Source organism: Heliangelus exortis, chromosome 1 (assembly GCF_036169615.1).
Source record: "Heliangelus exortis chromosome 1, bHelExo1.hap1, whole genome shotgun sequence".
Classification (NCBI taxonomy): domain Eukaryota; kingdom Metazoa; phylum Chordata; class Aves; order Apodiformes; family Trochilidae; genus Heliangelus; species Heliangelus exortis.
The window spans coordinates 17,675,424-17,691,397 of NC_092422.1; the positions used below are offsets into that span (position 1 = coordinate 17,675,424).

Below are 15,974 nucleotides of genomic sequence, written 5' to 3' on the forward strand. Positions count from 1 at the left end.
ACTCATCTGTCATGTTCCATAAGGAACAGTTGGATAGTGAGATCTTCTTGCATTTTGTGGTTAAAAGATGTTAACAGTAGCAAATGAAAACTGATTTTTGACCTTCCTTTTATTAAAGACGTCTTTGCAGAAATTGCTTTTTTTTCAATATAATTTTTCCTCTCTCACCAAAAGGATTTTGTATGCTTGTGTACTTTGTATAGAGTCTGTCCGTATGCCAACCCAGTTATAGCAGGAAGCAGTTTTGTTACATTAAACTTCTGTTGGCAAAATTAGCCAATTATTGGAAGAAAAGAAGGTTTTCTATGGCTTCAAACAAAATAAAAATGAAAGCAATTATAGAAATACCCCCCAAAATTGTTCATTTATTGTGCTTAGTTCCAGACAGTTTGAGAGAAGAGCATATGCATACAATAAATAAGGGTCTTGCTTCAAATTATTAGGCAATTTTAGAGTACACCACACAAACCCCTGGAAGTTGGTGTTTGTGACTGAATGTCTAAACTGTCTGCTGTGGTCTGTTCTAGCTCCATTTTGCAGAGACCCCAGAATAACTTGGGGATGGTCAGAAGGGGGGTGTGTCTATAGTTATTATTATATATGTCAGCAACATAATCTGCTGTCTCTGGCTTTGTTCACTGTGCTGGTTCATGGCTTTGGTACTATATGCAACAGGTTTGAAGAATCAGCTGATAAAACATATCCAAAGAAAAGAGTTTGAAAAACTATCTTAGTCAATATCTGTAATCAAGTATCACTCAGTGATGAAAAATAATGTGATGTTTAGGCATCTGACTAAAAAGAGAGACCAGAGATACTGTTATTATTGAAGTAAGTTGTGAGAGTAACACATTTTTTTCAAATATTTAAATCAAAATGCTCCTTGCCTCTGTGAAGAAAGAACAGCTAAGGATAACCCCTTTTGGGAAGCAATTAGCTGCAAAAGTGTGTAACTTTAGAGTGGCATTTGCACAGATGCATTTTGCTTGACTTTCTTTCTGTTACAGGTGTGTTGAAGTAGTAAAAGCTTCTCACTACGTAGAGTTAGCCAATGACCTGGAAATAAATAAAGCCACTACTTACTTGAGGCAGCAGGACTTTAACCAGGTATAGTAACTTTTCATATTGCTTCTTTTTAATAATGTGTTGCAAAAGCCACTGCATAAATCCATTCTTTCCTTTGCTGAAAAATATGCTATCATAATAATTATGTTGATGCTGCACAGTAAAATAACTTTATAGAAACACTGAAAAAAAATGAATTCTATTTAAATTAAATTTCTGCCACAGAAGTTACAGTGAATGCAGTTTATTTCCAAGTTAAGAAAACTAAATTTTGTTGTCTTCAACTGGGTAAAGTCATCAAAAGAGTATCAGTACTTGCAAGTAGAAATGTAGCTTACTGCTCAAAATGAATAAACTGGCTGAAGTTCAGAAGATAAATCTACCAAAGTCTTTGTGATTTTACAGTTTTTATCATGCATATGTTCCCTTTTCATAATTTTGTTATTTATTTAAATATACAAGTGAAATAAGTTATGGCTATATTGAAATTATTTATGTGTGTTTATGTAGGTAAGGTCTCTCTCTTTAACTGGCCCTCCAATAGCTAATTTCTTCTAATGTATTTTATCCTGAACTGCCTTCATGATAAAAATCATCACCAATCTCTTGCTAATAAGTATAGTTTACAGTTAAGGCTGTTAAGTGTTTTATTTTAAGACAAATCCATTTTTTGCTCCTAGTTTTTCTAGGATGTGGAACGATTTAAAATTACCGGGGTTTTGTCAAAATTGTTATGTGATCTTTGCCTATGAAAAAAGGCTGGGTTTGAAATCTGAGCAAGTGGAAAATAACTTAGTTTCCTTCTAATATGCACTGTTTAGTATATTCAGTGGTAGGAATGGTGAATAAATAAGGAGCAGTATAGCAACCCCTGGATATGCACAAGTGGCAAGAATATGAAAGATCATATACAGTAGAATTACAGCTGAAACTGAATACTTCTGCTGTCTTCTAAGGTCCTTTATCTTTCTTCAACTTGGAGGGATGCACAAAGGGCCACAAGCTTAACTTTAGCCCACTTTTCCTTGTCTCTTTGTTGCCTGAGCAGCTCTTGCTCCTCCTGTCTGCCCTATTCTCTTCTCTTTCCCTGTAGATACAGCAAGAGTTGTCCTTCATAATACTGTATGTCTGATAGCTTTTCTGAGATCAGGAAGCAGCTTGAGAGCTTGGAAAATTTTGAACAAATCTAATAGTTTTATTAATCATACCATTTGGAGGGTTACAGATAGCTAAACAGTTACACTATCTCTTGAATTTACTATCTAGATGGTAAGTTTTTGCAGTTTCCAGTTAGTATCCAATATAGGTTAAAAATAAAATCAATTCTCAAAGGTAAAATGATATATAGGTATGGTTGGTGATGTTTCTGTGAAATGCTGAAGTGGAGAAAGAGGGAAAGGAAGTTAAGAGGAAGTTGAAAAGATGTTCTTTTTGTTCTGACTATGAGAAGATCTTTAACTTGCACTTGGAACTACTTATTAGTAGAGTGGGACAGCAGAATGGTGATTGAAGGGAGTCTTTTTTGTTGTTATTGTTCCAATAAAACTGCAGCTGCCAATTTTTGAGGCTAAGGATTTTACTGAGTTACAAAAAAGGAGAAATAGATTGTTGTAAATACAATGGGCTTAAGTTGGTGCTCATCACAATCATGTTATTATAGAACAGTATTAGCAGGGGGAAAAAAAACCAAAATTCAGTGTGGAAATTACCATAATATGTCTAGATTGTATTTTGCTATAAAGGGTTTTTTTTATTAGATATTTTGAATGTTTTCTTAATTTCAAAGAAAAGCATTGAAAGTAAATTTAGAACCAGCATTGTGCAGGTTAGCCACGCAGCTCCTTAGCATCTCTGGCTGATACTTCCTTGGGTCAGGCAAGCTGCTTTGCAGTTCACCTTCTGTGAGCACATAATTCAGATACATTGAAAACATGCCACAAAGAATTATTTGGACTTGACTGTTTTGATTGTTGAATCTAAGTAATCATCATTTTTGGGATTTACAAGTTAGGAGTTATTTCAAAGTATAAAAATGTAGCTGATGATGCATTTCTACTTCACAAGGACATGAATATTGCCACCGACTTTCATTCCAGGGCTTGTAATTGCTGAAAAGGTTTGAGGGACCTGCAACATAGTTTACCAGCAAGTCTGCAGAGTCAAGAGTCCTATGAACTTTCATCCTGTATTATTTTCACTCTAATCTTTATCATCAAAGGTGCCATTTAGCATTAAAAGCAAAGGTGAATGAACTGGTACAGGGGGAAATGGCTTTTCAGGAGGTGACTTTGGACTATATAGCTCAAAGTTTGTTGAAAATAATTCTAATGTAAGAAATACACAACTTTTACTTGAGAAAGCAAATCTTTGCTCAAGAGTAGAGTACCTCAGATATAGTCAGTGTTACATTTGTAAATATTTGGGACTCTTCCCTTTATGGAGAAAGTTACAAATAGATACAAAAGTTGAAAATTATTGTAGTTGAAGGCTTACATTTCAGAGACCACAAAATCTAGAGCATAACTTCCAAAATGCTCCTCTTGATTGAAATTGGTATTTTTCTTTAGAGAATTTTGTATTCTAAGAGAATGTTTTGCTCTTTAATAGTTCATAGTTCTTAGGTGGAATGTAACTGACTAAATTAATGACCTACATCCATCTGTGTCATTTCACACATCATTAGTACAGTCATGCTTTTTGTGTCAAGTACCTATAAAAACAGTATGTATGCCAGTCAATTAAAACTTCTTTCCTTTATATTTGTTTTGGAATTCCACCTATGGTATCATTCGTCCACTTTGTTATGTAAACAGCAGCTTCTAAGTTTCATGAAAAGGAAGAAGGAAACTTAGAAATTGTTAATGTTGGTAGCTAAGTTGAGGTTGCCACATCTGTGTTACAATAGGTGACAGAACTGGGGCTCACTGTGGTATTATAAGTTTGTATAGTTTGTACATAGTGTAAAGAAGCCAGGTTGTTTTTTAATAATTTGATCTGCAGTTACAAACATTTTCACATAGTCAATGAGAAAAAAAGCTGCTTTTAAGTTCAGAGTTTCTTTGATAGTTTATTAGCTATAAATTTGTGCACAGTTATTTTTTTAAAAAAAATTTATGAAATTTAATTTTTATGTAAAATATTTTTAAAACAAATCTCGCCTCAGTCTTCATGTTTCAGTAATTAGGAGTTTTCTTCTTATTACATGAAAGAACTGTAAATTGAAATACAATTTCTACAGTGTCATTTTTTTAATACAGCATGTACTTTTTTAGCTTTTTAATAAGACTTTTAATGTCTGTCCTTTCATGTTCACTTATGGAACTGGAAATATAGGTATGAGACTTTAATGTCGAGATTAAAAGCAAATAATATGAACTTGTGCTTTGTATGTATAGATGCCTGTCAGGTATCTGTGTACTTCAGTGTATATATCTAAATTTTGAAGAAGAAATAAGTTATTAATACTATTGAAATTTTGTAACCAAGATTAATACTATTTATAATACAGTTACACTTACGTATGTGCACCCTTACAAACGTGTTACAAGTAGTTGTCATGTATGTGAGTTGATAATTTTAGCTGTTTGTTACTCTGACATTTATCAATGCTGTCTGAAATAATTCTGGTATAGATTGGCTTCAGTGGGAATTAAGTTGTTTCCAAATTACTTCTAGGCTCTGGAGACTTTAAAAATGTTTGAAAAGAAGGATAGCAGAGTAAAGAGTGCAGCTGCAACAAACCTGTCATTCCTTTATTATTTGGTAAGTGTTTGCTTTAACGAAACTGGTTAAGAACTGCTGTTTGTGTAGCAGCTTCTGTGTATTTGTAGCAATTTTTGTGTCTCTATGAATAGCCTCTGTAAAGAGCAAGAAACTGCATGTTAGATGAGTTACCCATTTTTGGCTATAGTTGAAGTTTGGAGCATGTCATTTGTGTCCTGTTGCTGGGAGGATGAGTGAGATTGAGCCCCAGGCCTGAGAAGTGTGCTTGCAGCATGATCTGTGCACGAGCTCAGCAGCTGCAATTAAAATTCATGTCCTGATGACCCTGGCTGTACTTCAGGAACACATGAAGTGTAAAGCTTAGGCAAATGCATTTGTCCATGAAGTTTGTAGGGCATGGGGATTTGGTTTTTTTTTTTTTTTAATTTTTTAAATAAAAGCTGCTTTGTTGTGACAGAACTTCCAGACTGAATCCGACAGAGTGGCAAAACATGTCTCAAGTGTTAAGTTCTCTGGGACTTGAAAGAGATAATCCATGTTATGCAAATACAAACAGAATATTTTCTACAGAAAAAATTTTCTACAGAAAAATATTTCTACTACATAACATCTTGGGTTTTTTTCATCCTCAATCTTTTGAAATTCCACTATATTAACAGTAAGAAGCCACAGCTGCAAGAAAATGAACTGACAAATGACTAATATAGTGTTTGTTTTGTTTATGTAGGAGAATGAATTGGCACAAGCAACTAAGTATGCAGATTTAGCTGTAAATTCTGATAGGTACAATCCAGCAGCTCTAACTAACAAAGGAAATACTGTTTTTGCAAATGGAGACTATGAAAAAGCAGCTGAGTTTTATAAGGAAGCTCTCAGGAATGATTCCTCATGCACTGAAGCACTTTATAATCTTGGTAAGCCAAAAGTGCTTGTGTGATTTTGTCTAAAGGTAATATTAGTGTTTCTGACAATCTGTCTGTAAGAATTTTCTTGTGTAGAAATATATATTAATTATTATTACATTAATCAGAAGTGTATGTTATATCAGAGTATTAATTTGTACTTCTTAGCTGTTCTGCAAAAAAAATTCTGTTCTCTATAGAACATATACCCATTTTAGCATAAGAAACTACCAGCATCATTCTTCTCTAAAAGCCCTTCCTTTCCATCATTGACCTTGTTCAAAAGAGAGATTGCATATGTTCTTGATCTTTGATTATGTTTGTGTTCTTGTGTTTATCAGTTTCGTAACAGTTACACCAGCTGGTAAGGCTTATAAGCATGGCACTTGAGAGTAAAGTCCATCAGTGTCAAAGCAGTTACACTGCTTCTGGACACCGTGTTCCTATTTAATTTTGCTTGGTTATTCTGTTGGTTAATATGCTGAAGTAATCTTTTCCCCCTTGTGTTAATAATGTAACCTTTCTTTTTTAGGTTTAACGTACAAAAAGTTAAACAGAATAGATCAAGCTTTGGATTGTTTTCTGAAGCTCCATGCAATCCTTCAAAATAGTGCCCAAGTTCTTCACCAGATAGCAAACATGTATCCTTTTCTGGATTATTATAAGGAATGGTGGTTTTAGTAAACTCATTTAATCTGAAATATGTGTTTCAATCATGACAAAACAACTTAGAAATTTACTGTAGTATCCATTATAATTAGGATGGTCGAGTGTAGATTCATTCTCTAATGTTTGTAAAAATGAAAACAGACTTACAAATTTACAAGTGAAGCAAGTGAAGAAAAGCATTGAGGGTGTTAGCATTGCAGGGATTATATTTACACTCAGTATTGGAGTGTGTCCTGGAATATTTAAAATGCTGCTGACCACAGAATGGTTTGGGTAGGAAAGGACCTTGAAGATCATCCAGTTCCAATCCCCGTGCATGGGCAGGGACAGTTTCCACTTGACCAGGTTGCTCAAAGCCCCATCCAGCCAGACCTTCAACACAGATGGGACGTACACAACTTCCCTGAGCAACCTGCATCAGTGTCACCAACCTTACAGTGAAGAAGTTCTTCCTAATGTCTAACCTAAATCTACCCTTATCTAGTTTAAAGCTATTAGCCTTTGTCCTATCACTACATATCCATGTAAAAAGTCCCTCCCCAGAATTTTGATTCCAGATTCAAATAGTCACATTCACACCTTGAGGGATGTCTGCCAGGGTGTACAAGAGGGGGCTGCCTACAATGCCCTATTTCTGGGCATTCATTAGTAAAGAACAGCTCTGATGATTTAGATGTAGTTCAGAATGCAGAAACAAGTTTTGGCAAGGTGAGTTAAGGGGAGCAACTCCTGCGGAACAATCCTAACAGAACCAGCTGCTATTTAGGGTGTGGCTTAGAAAAAGTTTATTAAGAAACTGTAAATCTACTGTACTTTTCATCAGAATGTTTTCAAACAGACCAGTAACCATTCGCATATTAGTAATCTGATGACATCTCCTAGCTAGAAACTTTAAAAAGAATGGTGGAAAAAAAAAGTAGTACATTGTTAGAGGCAGAGTCTAAAATTATATTTAGGGGAAAAATTGTTTCTCTAGAGTGCAGAGGCCTGAGTACAGTGCAGAGGCCTGAGTACACTGTCTAGTTAAAAGATCTCCTTTACAGCTTTTTTTTTCAATCCGTTTTTTTATTGTATCAGTAGTGTGCAGTGACACAGCAGCACTGCAAGATTTGTAGCAGAAGTGTAAAATATGAAATTGCTCATTATGAGAAGTAATGTGTATTTGCTGTTAGAACCTGTTATTTAACAGATTTTGAAGCCAGATAAAAGCATTATGAAGATCTGGCCTGATCCATGGTGTTCACCAGACTAGCATGGAATCAAGCTCCCAACTCTCATTAGAGCTACTGTTCATCTTTTTAAAAAGGAAATGCAGCTCTCCTTAAAGATTCCAAGTAATGACACATTATGTCTGGTCAATAATTAACCAGTCCACTTCTGTGATTCCAACAGCTCTTCTCCATGGCAGGGGTGGTATGTTGAGGAGGGCCTGGAGGGCACATTACTAGTGATACTCTGCACTTTTAAATTTCTTTAAGCAGTGCTTTTGGGGCTGTGCAAATTGTAATAAAATCCTTCCTAAGGCAGAACATATTCCAATTACTGTACAACACTTTTAATAATAGTGCAGATAATAAAATACATTTTAGTCAGTAAAATGAGTAACCTTTGATAATACAAAAGGGCTGTTATGTTTATTTCTTGCATAGCCACTTTATCTTGGTGCAAATGGCACCTTTTCTCCTCCATCTCTCCTCCACTCCTCTGTAAGACTGCTTTCCACCAATGGTCCCAAGCTTTTATCATGAAGGGTATCATGCAGCAGAAAGAAACTAAAAAAACCATGTTGAGTGGTAGCTTCAGCTCACATGGCTGTAAAGGTCTGAGCCATTGTGCTGCTCAGGGGTGACTGAGGAGGGAAGAACACACTGCAGCCTGTTTTGCAGCTAAAGATGCCTTTGTTTTCTGGATGTGAATCATGCACTGCTCTTTGACACAGCTGGCAAAAGTCTGTTACTGAGGAGAGCAATTTTACCTAATCACATCAAAATGATGTATTATGAAAAACTAAGCAAGTTGTAAAGGCTTCAGATAAATCTTGTGGTTTTCACACTTCATTCTTAGCATTGGGGCAGTTGAAGTAAAATGAGTGAAAGAGACAGGAAAACCAAGACCGGGGTCCTATTGAGCCCAAAGTATACTTGCAGTGAAAGAGCATCAAAAGCCTCTGAGTATTTTTCTTCAGGGTAACAAAAATCATGAAATCATGAAAACAGTGTGTAAAAAAAAATATCCAAATGTATCTCCACCTTACAGTGACTGGCATATCTGTCCAGCATATGGATTAAATTATGTGAAGCAGTAAGAGTTCTGAGTGAAAATACCAAAATGTTATTCGTGTCAGTCCTTAACTGAAGAAAACTCAGATATGAGATCATGGAAGATCCCAATCAAGCTGTAGAGTGGCTCCTGCAGTTGATCAGTGTAGTACCAACTGATCCACATGTGCTGTCAAAGCTGGGGAAATTATATGACAATGAAGGTGATAAATCCCAAGCTTTTCATTATTACTGTGAGGTACTTGCTCTTTATTGCTTTTCCAATGCAATTTATCGTAGCTAAAGAAAATTTTGTCATAGGTTCCTATTCCAAATTAAAAATTGAGACATTTACTTTTTTTAAAATGTCTTTAAGAAAAAAGGTATTTCATGAGAGAGAGAGATTTGACCAAATTGGATTTTTATATTTAGGTCTTAAGGATCACATAGCACATATTTCTACATGGTATTTGATCTCAAGGCTTTCCTTTTTCATATGGTCATGATTTCATTGACCCTTAACAATTTTACTTTGAAGTGTAGAAACAGATGACATTAAAAATGGATATAAAAATGTAATTTTCAAGGTAACATGACTGTGTTAATTGGAAACTATATCTGTGCAGTGGATATGGAGATAGAAGTATATATATATTTATGCAGTGTGTGTTTGTGTATGTAAACATATATATTTTTAATGGTACAGCTTCACATTATGTGTACACAGTCGCCTAAATATAGGAATTTTCTTGTATTTCAAACCAGCTATATTTCAGGCTGTAGTTTGGTTTTTTTCTTTGTAAGGTGAGAGTAACAAAAGTCTGTATTTCAATTTGAATACTAGTGGAGTTGTGCTTGATGGTAATTTTGCTGCCTATTTCAGTGGGAATTTCTAAAAATTCTACATACATGTATATTTTATAGAAAAGAATACTTGTAGGTGAGTAATCAGGATCACTTAGCACACTGCTTCCATTCATATATTACACATTTCTGGCATCTGCAGAATTAAACACTTGAGTAAGATAATCCAAAAGCAGCATGAAGCTGTTGGTTATGACTAAAAATTGTCTTTATTTCACCTTTTCTCTTTTGTCAGTCATACCGGTATTTCCCTTCAAACATTGAGGTTATTGAATGGCTTGGAGCCTATTACATTGACACTCAGTTTTGTGAAAAAGCCATTGAGTACTTTGAAAGAGCAGCACTTATCTTGTAAGTAGTTACTATTTTATGCCTACTCAAGTATTTTGTAACTAGTTATCCATAAGTATACTTAGAAATAAATTAGTTAGTTAACTTTAATAATATAGGCAAGTACCAAAGTTAAGAATATTTGAGATAATACTTAATTTTCTCAACTTTCTATTTGTTTACAGTGTGTTTTTGCTCTTACTGACCAATTTCAGTGTTAAGCAAGATATTCCAGTATTAGATACCAGGGTTTCATTTCTCTATCATTTGCCATTAGTACAGCTATGAAATGGGAAACAGCTCTCCCGAGCCACCAAGACCTCCTTCGCTATAGCTTTATGTGAAATATTTCCTTTCTATTATTTTGGTTATGGTGGGGATTTGATGATTTAGATAAATGCCTCTTTTAGTTCTTGATGCATGTCCATTTTTCACATGACTTTTACTCCCATAAAAATGATATCAGAAGTAAGGTATGGAAGTAAGGAAAACTGTGCAATGCAGAACTATCAGTGGTCATTGAAAATCCGCTAACTGATCAAATTGATCCTGATAGAGATACTTGAAATAGATGGAGTTTAGTTCAGCAGCTTAATTCCTGAGGTTGTTCTTTAGCAGGATATGATGCACATAAGATAATATATAAGCCATATATTTTATTTTAGTTCAGAAAGGGAGCATACAAGACAAGTGGTTAAATAAAAATTTGGTCAAATTTAAATATGCAATTCAGAGTTCAAACAGAACTCTAGAAAGACATACATATGGTCTTTTATGTGGAAACAAATAGTTGCCTGTATGGTCACAAAGAATTTATGTTAATAAATCAACTGGAATTCAGACAACTTAAATTCACTCAATGTGTGAATTTCTCCATTTTTTGTTTTGGGAAACAAATGAAAAATGAGGCTAAGCAAAACTCAGTTATTTCTTGTCTTGTGCTGATGTAAAATTTGATGTTCTTTTTTTTCTGTCAGTCTGAATGACACGCATGAACAAGATATCATGTGAACAAAAATTGGTACAATACTATCCAAGGAAAGATTATACTGCAAATACGTTGTTAGAACTTCAGAAAAAAACTCTAACTCTAGGTTGGAAAGGAGTTGAATTACAGTAGATAATAACTGTAGAAAAGAAAATCCAAGGTTTAAATAAGGGCTACAAATTAAAATAAAAATAAAAACCAAAACATAAACTTCACCCAAGTTTCAGTATAATCATAAAGGAATAGAGATGAAATCACAGAAACAGATATAGAAATAGAAATAGAAATCATAGTTCACAGGTTTGCCAGTATTTTTTTCAGTATAAACACCGGCCACCTTAAAAATACTGTATTTTAGTCAAGCTATGAGATCACATATGCTGGCATTCATGACCTTCTTACAAATTTTGGAAAGAAACAGCTGAAATTGAAAAGAATTATTTCATAGTCTTGTTTTGGCAGAGATACAATTTTATGCTTCATGTTGCACTTGGTCCATGCATGAAACATGAAGTATGTGAATTGTGAACTACTTACAAGTAAATGGCACATGAAATTCTTTACGATTATTTTTAATTTTAATCTATCTGTAATATACAGAAATTATTTCTCTGTGGGATGAGATTTTTAATAGTAGATAACAGAACAGATGTTCCAGTGTTTATTTGGCATTATAAATAGACTCTAGATAAGCCAGTTGATAAATATGAATATTGGGTTACAAATTCCTCCTAATTGTAAATAAAGTCACATTTTAATGACCAGCATTTTTTCATTTGACACTGTTTAGCATATGCAGTGTCTTAATCACAATAATTACATTTTAACTTGCATTCTGAGATGTTAGGCAATGAGTTGCGCAGCTAACGCTGGCTGCTGCCAGTTTGTTCTCTCTGGAATTTTCATACAGAACAGCATAAAAAACCTTATTATGGTGTCTGCTTGGCTGTCTTTATTGTTTGCAGAAGACATATTCAGCTGAAACTAAGAAAGCTAAAGGTACTGTCTTTCATAAGATGGTTGGGCAATTACCAGGCAAACAGATTATTTAGTTAAAAATGGCCTGTGTTGTCCCTAACACTGAAGAGAACAAGTACAAAACTGTTCTGAAAACATGAGTGTACAGAACTTTTGGGACAGGCTCTTGTTGAACTGCAAACTACATGTGAGGTGCTTTGCCTTATAGAGCATCCTTACACTGTTGACATAAATTTCCTAATTTTCACATTATCTTGATAAAAGAGACGAGTCCAACAGTTGTACACTCTCAAACTTCTCACATATTTTCTCTCACCTTACCTGTCACCATTATGTGCTAAAAAGTCAAATAGCAGCTGGGGCATGGAGGTGATGACACAGTGGAGGCAGAGCTCAAAGCTCAAATGGGGATTGTGCTTCCTGGCAGGGGATCCCTTGTGCATGGATGGGGCCTTACTGGTGGCACTTCTCAGCCTGCAGTGAAGGGTCTTGTCCTCTCTCACTGCCTGGTTCTTTATCTCAAAGATCACTGGTTCCTATGTCAGGTCTGGTGCACAGAGTGATGATGAGCAGGAGGAAGACTGTAACATGGGACTGAGTGTCATTGAGGCCCGAACACAGAACAAGTAGCAGGGGTAAACAGAGTGTGAACTGAGCAGGCTAAATTCTTCCTATAAAGGCAATGTGCTATGTGAAAAATGTCAAGAGTAGTTTAATAGTTGGTATTTAGTAATGCTATGCAAATTTTTTTACTTGTTCATTGTTTGGTGGTGTGTGTTATTTTATGTTATTTATATGCAGACCAACACAAGTGAAGTGGCCGCTGATGGTTGCCAGTTGCTACAGGAGAAGTGGTAAGTTCTGTAACTTTGTAATTGTTTTAGGTTTGTACCATCTTTTGGAATTAGTTGGTCTTGCTCAGTCTGGAGAAGAAAGCCTGGAAAGTAGTGATAGGACAAAAGGCAATGGTTTTGAACTAGAAGAGGGTAGACTTAGACTGGACATTAAGAAATATAAAGAAGAAAGCACAGCACAAACGATCTGATGAAAGGGGTTTTTAATGTAATTATAGTAACATCTGATCTAAAATAAGTAATTAGAGTTTAAAGTTCCTTAATTCCAATTCCTTTTCCATAGCAGTTAAACTTTTTCAGTATTAAATAGTTTTTGCATAATACAAACAAAAGACTTTCTTAATGTGCTGTGTTTTCTTTCTGGGAATATAATACACAGTAGGCAAAATGGAAAGAGACTGATCTTTCTGGGTTTTTTCATCACTTAAAATGCATTCAAGACACATGATATAAATTATTTTATTCTAAATGATATTTTTCTTTCTTGCTGCCCTTTGTTTTGTCACTACCCATTACGCTTCTTTGGAACTCTGCAGAACACACATAATAAATAAGAGCATTTTCTTATTCTGCTCAGTTATAACAGGGGAAAAGGAACAGGACCAGGGGAAGTCAGTGAATTAAGAACAATCAGCACTGCCCAGAAGCTAGACAGATTAACTATTTTCACAGCAAAGAAACAGCATTGTTTTGGCTGCTTTTTAGATCATTTATGATTCATTGGCAAATTTCGCATCTTATCATCTTAACACATAGGAGGCCTGATTGATCTATGCCTTGCACTAGGAGATAAAGGATAGTGATAATCTCAACAAACCTTTTTGTCAGATATTTTACAGATACAAGGTTTTAAATTCAAAGGGTCTATCAGTCTTTTCCATAATAATTAGGCAGAGTCAAAACGGAAGGCAGAAGTCTTAAAGAATAATTACTTTGCTACCAGATCTGGGCAAACCAGAGACACACAGTCAGTATTCTGTAGGGAAGTAAGGGTAGGCAAAGTTCATCTTTCACACATTTCTATTTGACCAATCTATACATTTACAGTCTCAGCTAAGTCCTGGTCTGCTTGATAAAGCTTGTCTGTTAGATGTGTTTATAGAACAGTGGGGTTCCAGAGGTAAAAAAGGGAAAAAATCAGGAAACTCTGCTTCATTAATTCTGTTACTTACAGAGTCATTTGGGATGTTTTCAGATGCTCTCAATTTTCACTGTCAGAATTAAAGAATTAAAGATCAAATTTGATCCTTTAATACTAAATCTTTTACTCAACCTTAAATGATGATGTTAAACTGTATCAATTTCTCATCAGATGTTCTTTTAAGTTTGGATATGTGGATAGAAGATGCTTGTTTTGTTTGCAGGTAACTACCAGAAAGCTCTAGAGAAATACAAAGTCATTCATAAAAAATTCCCAGAGAACATTGAATGTAAGTTTTTTCATTGAGTTGTAGAACCATCAAATGAAACTTTGTTACTTGGAATATGTGTTAGTAGTCATATGATTTCAGTATTTTTCATTTTAAGGTGTTTTCTCAACTAACATTTTTATGCATGCTAATGCAGACAACATTAAAGTGTGATTTAAGAAATACTAGGGTAATGCTGAAGAGGAGAGATGAAAACTAACAGTAGTGGATTGATTGAATTCTTTCTCATACATTCTTTCTCAATTTTATAACTTTTACTTATATATAAATCTATATGCATTTTTACTTCTACTCTCTGCTAGTTGAAACTCTTGCTGTAAGTTTCTAGATACAAGAAAATCTTACTGTTATGTTTTACCAAAGCCAGGCCTTCCAGAAGAAATTAGAGGGTGAAATTTTTAAGTAAAGTTAACCAGTCTATAGAAGATCTTTAGTGAGTTTCACATTGAAGTACAGGAAACAACTTTGAAGAGTAAGGCATTTTGCAGAATCAGATACACCTGTACTCTAAATGAAAAAGCCCTGTAGAAAAGAGGGGTGTCACTGGTTGTAAAAATATTCTCTTACATCCCACACCATAGTTCACTAATTCACTAATTCTATAAGGTTGTCACCCAGAAGCCTGTGCTTTAAAATGCTATGTGGGAAGAACATTCACTGTATTTTAAAACAAAATTGTATCATTCTGCTTTAACATATGTACTGCTTTTTTAAAAGAGGAATCATACAGCCCTGCTATAGAAGAGAAATTCAATACTATGACCCCTCAAAGTTACAAGCAAAATGTCATGTACTTGTTGGTCACACATATTTCAGAGGAACAGAGTATTTAATAAACATTTCAGAATGCTAATGTTTTTCTAAATGTAGTTTCAACAAATTATAAAACAGAGGCAAGAGTTAGTGGCTTCTCAGTAATTATGCTTTCCAGTTTCCAAAATATCTTGCAGTATTTGAGCAATATGCAATATCTGAATCAGATGAGTTAGTGAGTCTTGTGCCTTCCATGTGGATATAGACACTGCATCACAGAAAATGTAAAGTTCTTTGCGAAACATCACAGCTTACATAGTGATGCTAGACTAGAGCCACCTTGTATTCCCAGTTATCTGCATTGTTTGCTGTTCTGTATGTCCAGGGTGCACTTGTAGTCTGACCTGTTTATAAGCCTTCTTGTAACAATATTTTGCATTTCAATTAGGCCTCAGATTTTTAGTTCGCCTCTGCAAAGATATGGGGATGACAGAAGTCCAGGAGTATCAGACAAAGCTCAAGAAAGTGGAAAAATTAAAAGAAATAAGGGAGCAGGTAAGCTTCTTTCTTTCTTTCTGTGATTATACAGTATTCACTGTGTACATAGGTGAAGGTAAAATACTTCATGATGCTCCAAGATAAAATGCATATTAACTTCCTGGTTTAGAGAAGCTGGAATTTTGCAGTTTTGGGGTTTTAGTTTTAAATTACTAATCAGTCTTATATCTGTCAGAATAGTTTCTGAGCACTGGATTTTCTGTAATTTTAAATACTTGTGAAAGATGGCTTATGTGGGTGTGATGGAAATTCTGGAGCCACTCACATAATTCAATGTCCCTGGAATGTTGCCTTTCCTACTTATTTGCCAGACTGCATAAAAATGTATTTATGAGCCAAGTAATAATGCAATTATAGGGACAGAAGCAGAGTCTAAAAATTTGTCCATGTAGTAGAACTCTTTTTGCTCTATACAAAGTTGCAACATTGACAGATTACATAGGTAAAAGTAAATCATTCATGCTAGTGCCAATTTTTAAACTAAAAAACCATTTCCATGGAAAGATACAGTCTGTGAGAGACAGGAGATCACAACTTGTGTTCTGTTCACCTGAGAGTATTGAGAGAGCTGGCAGAGGAGCTCACCAAGCCTCTCTCCATCA

At 34.8% G+C, this 15,974-nt stretch overlaps 1 protein-coding gene across 4 annotated transcripts in view; it reads left to right on the plus strand.

Annotated features, from left to right (window-relative positions):
• IFT88 (intraflagellar transport 88) overlaps positions 1-15,974 on the plus strand; it is a 43,875-nt gene that overhangs the window by 14,086 nt on the left and 13,815 nt on the right. For all 4 annotated transcript variants that reach the window (XR_011724209.1, XM_071735374.1, XM_071735382.1 and 1 more), the window contains 9 exons: positions 1,008-1,107; positions 4,741-4,827; positions 5,516-5,702; positions 6,223-6,331; positions 8,726-8,876; positions 9,717-9,832; positions 12,579-12,631; positions 13,996-14,061; positions 15,263-15,369. Coding sequence is in view for 3 of the 4 variants with exons in the window: in XM_071735374.1 (XP_071591475.1) it covers positions 1,008-1,107; positions 4,741-4,827; positions 5,516-5,702; positions 6,223-6,331; positions 8,726-8,876; positions 9,717-9,832; positions 12,579-12,631; positions 13,996-14,061; positions 15,263-15,369 (976 nt within the window). In the remaining variant the exon portion in view is untranslated. The remainder of the gene's footprint in view (positions 1-1,007; positions 1,108-4,740; positions 4,828-5,515; positions 5,703-6,222; positions 6,332-8,725; positions 8,877-9,716; positions 9,833-12,578; positions 12,632-13,995; positions 14,062-15,262; positions 15,370-15,974) is intronic.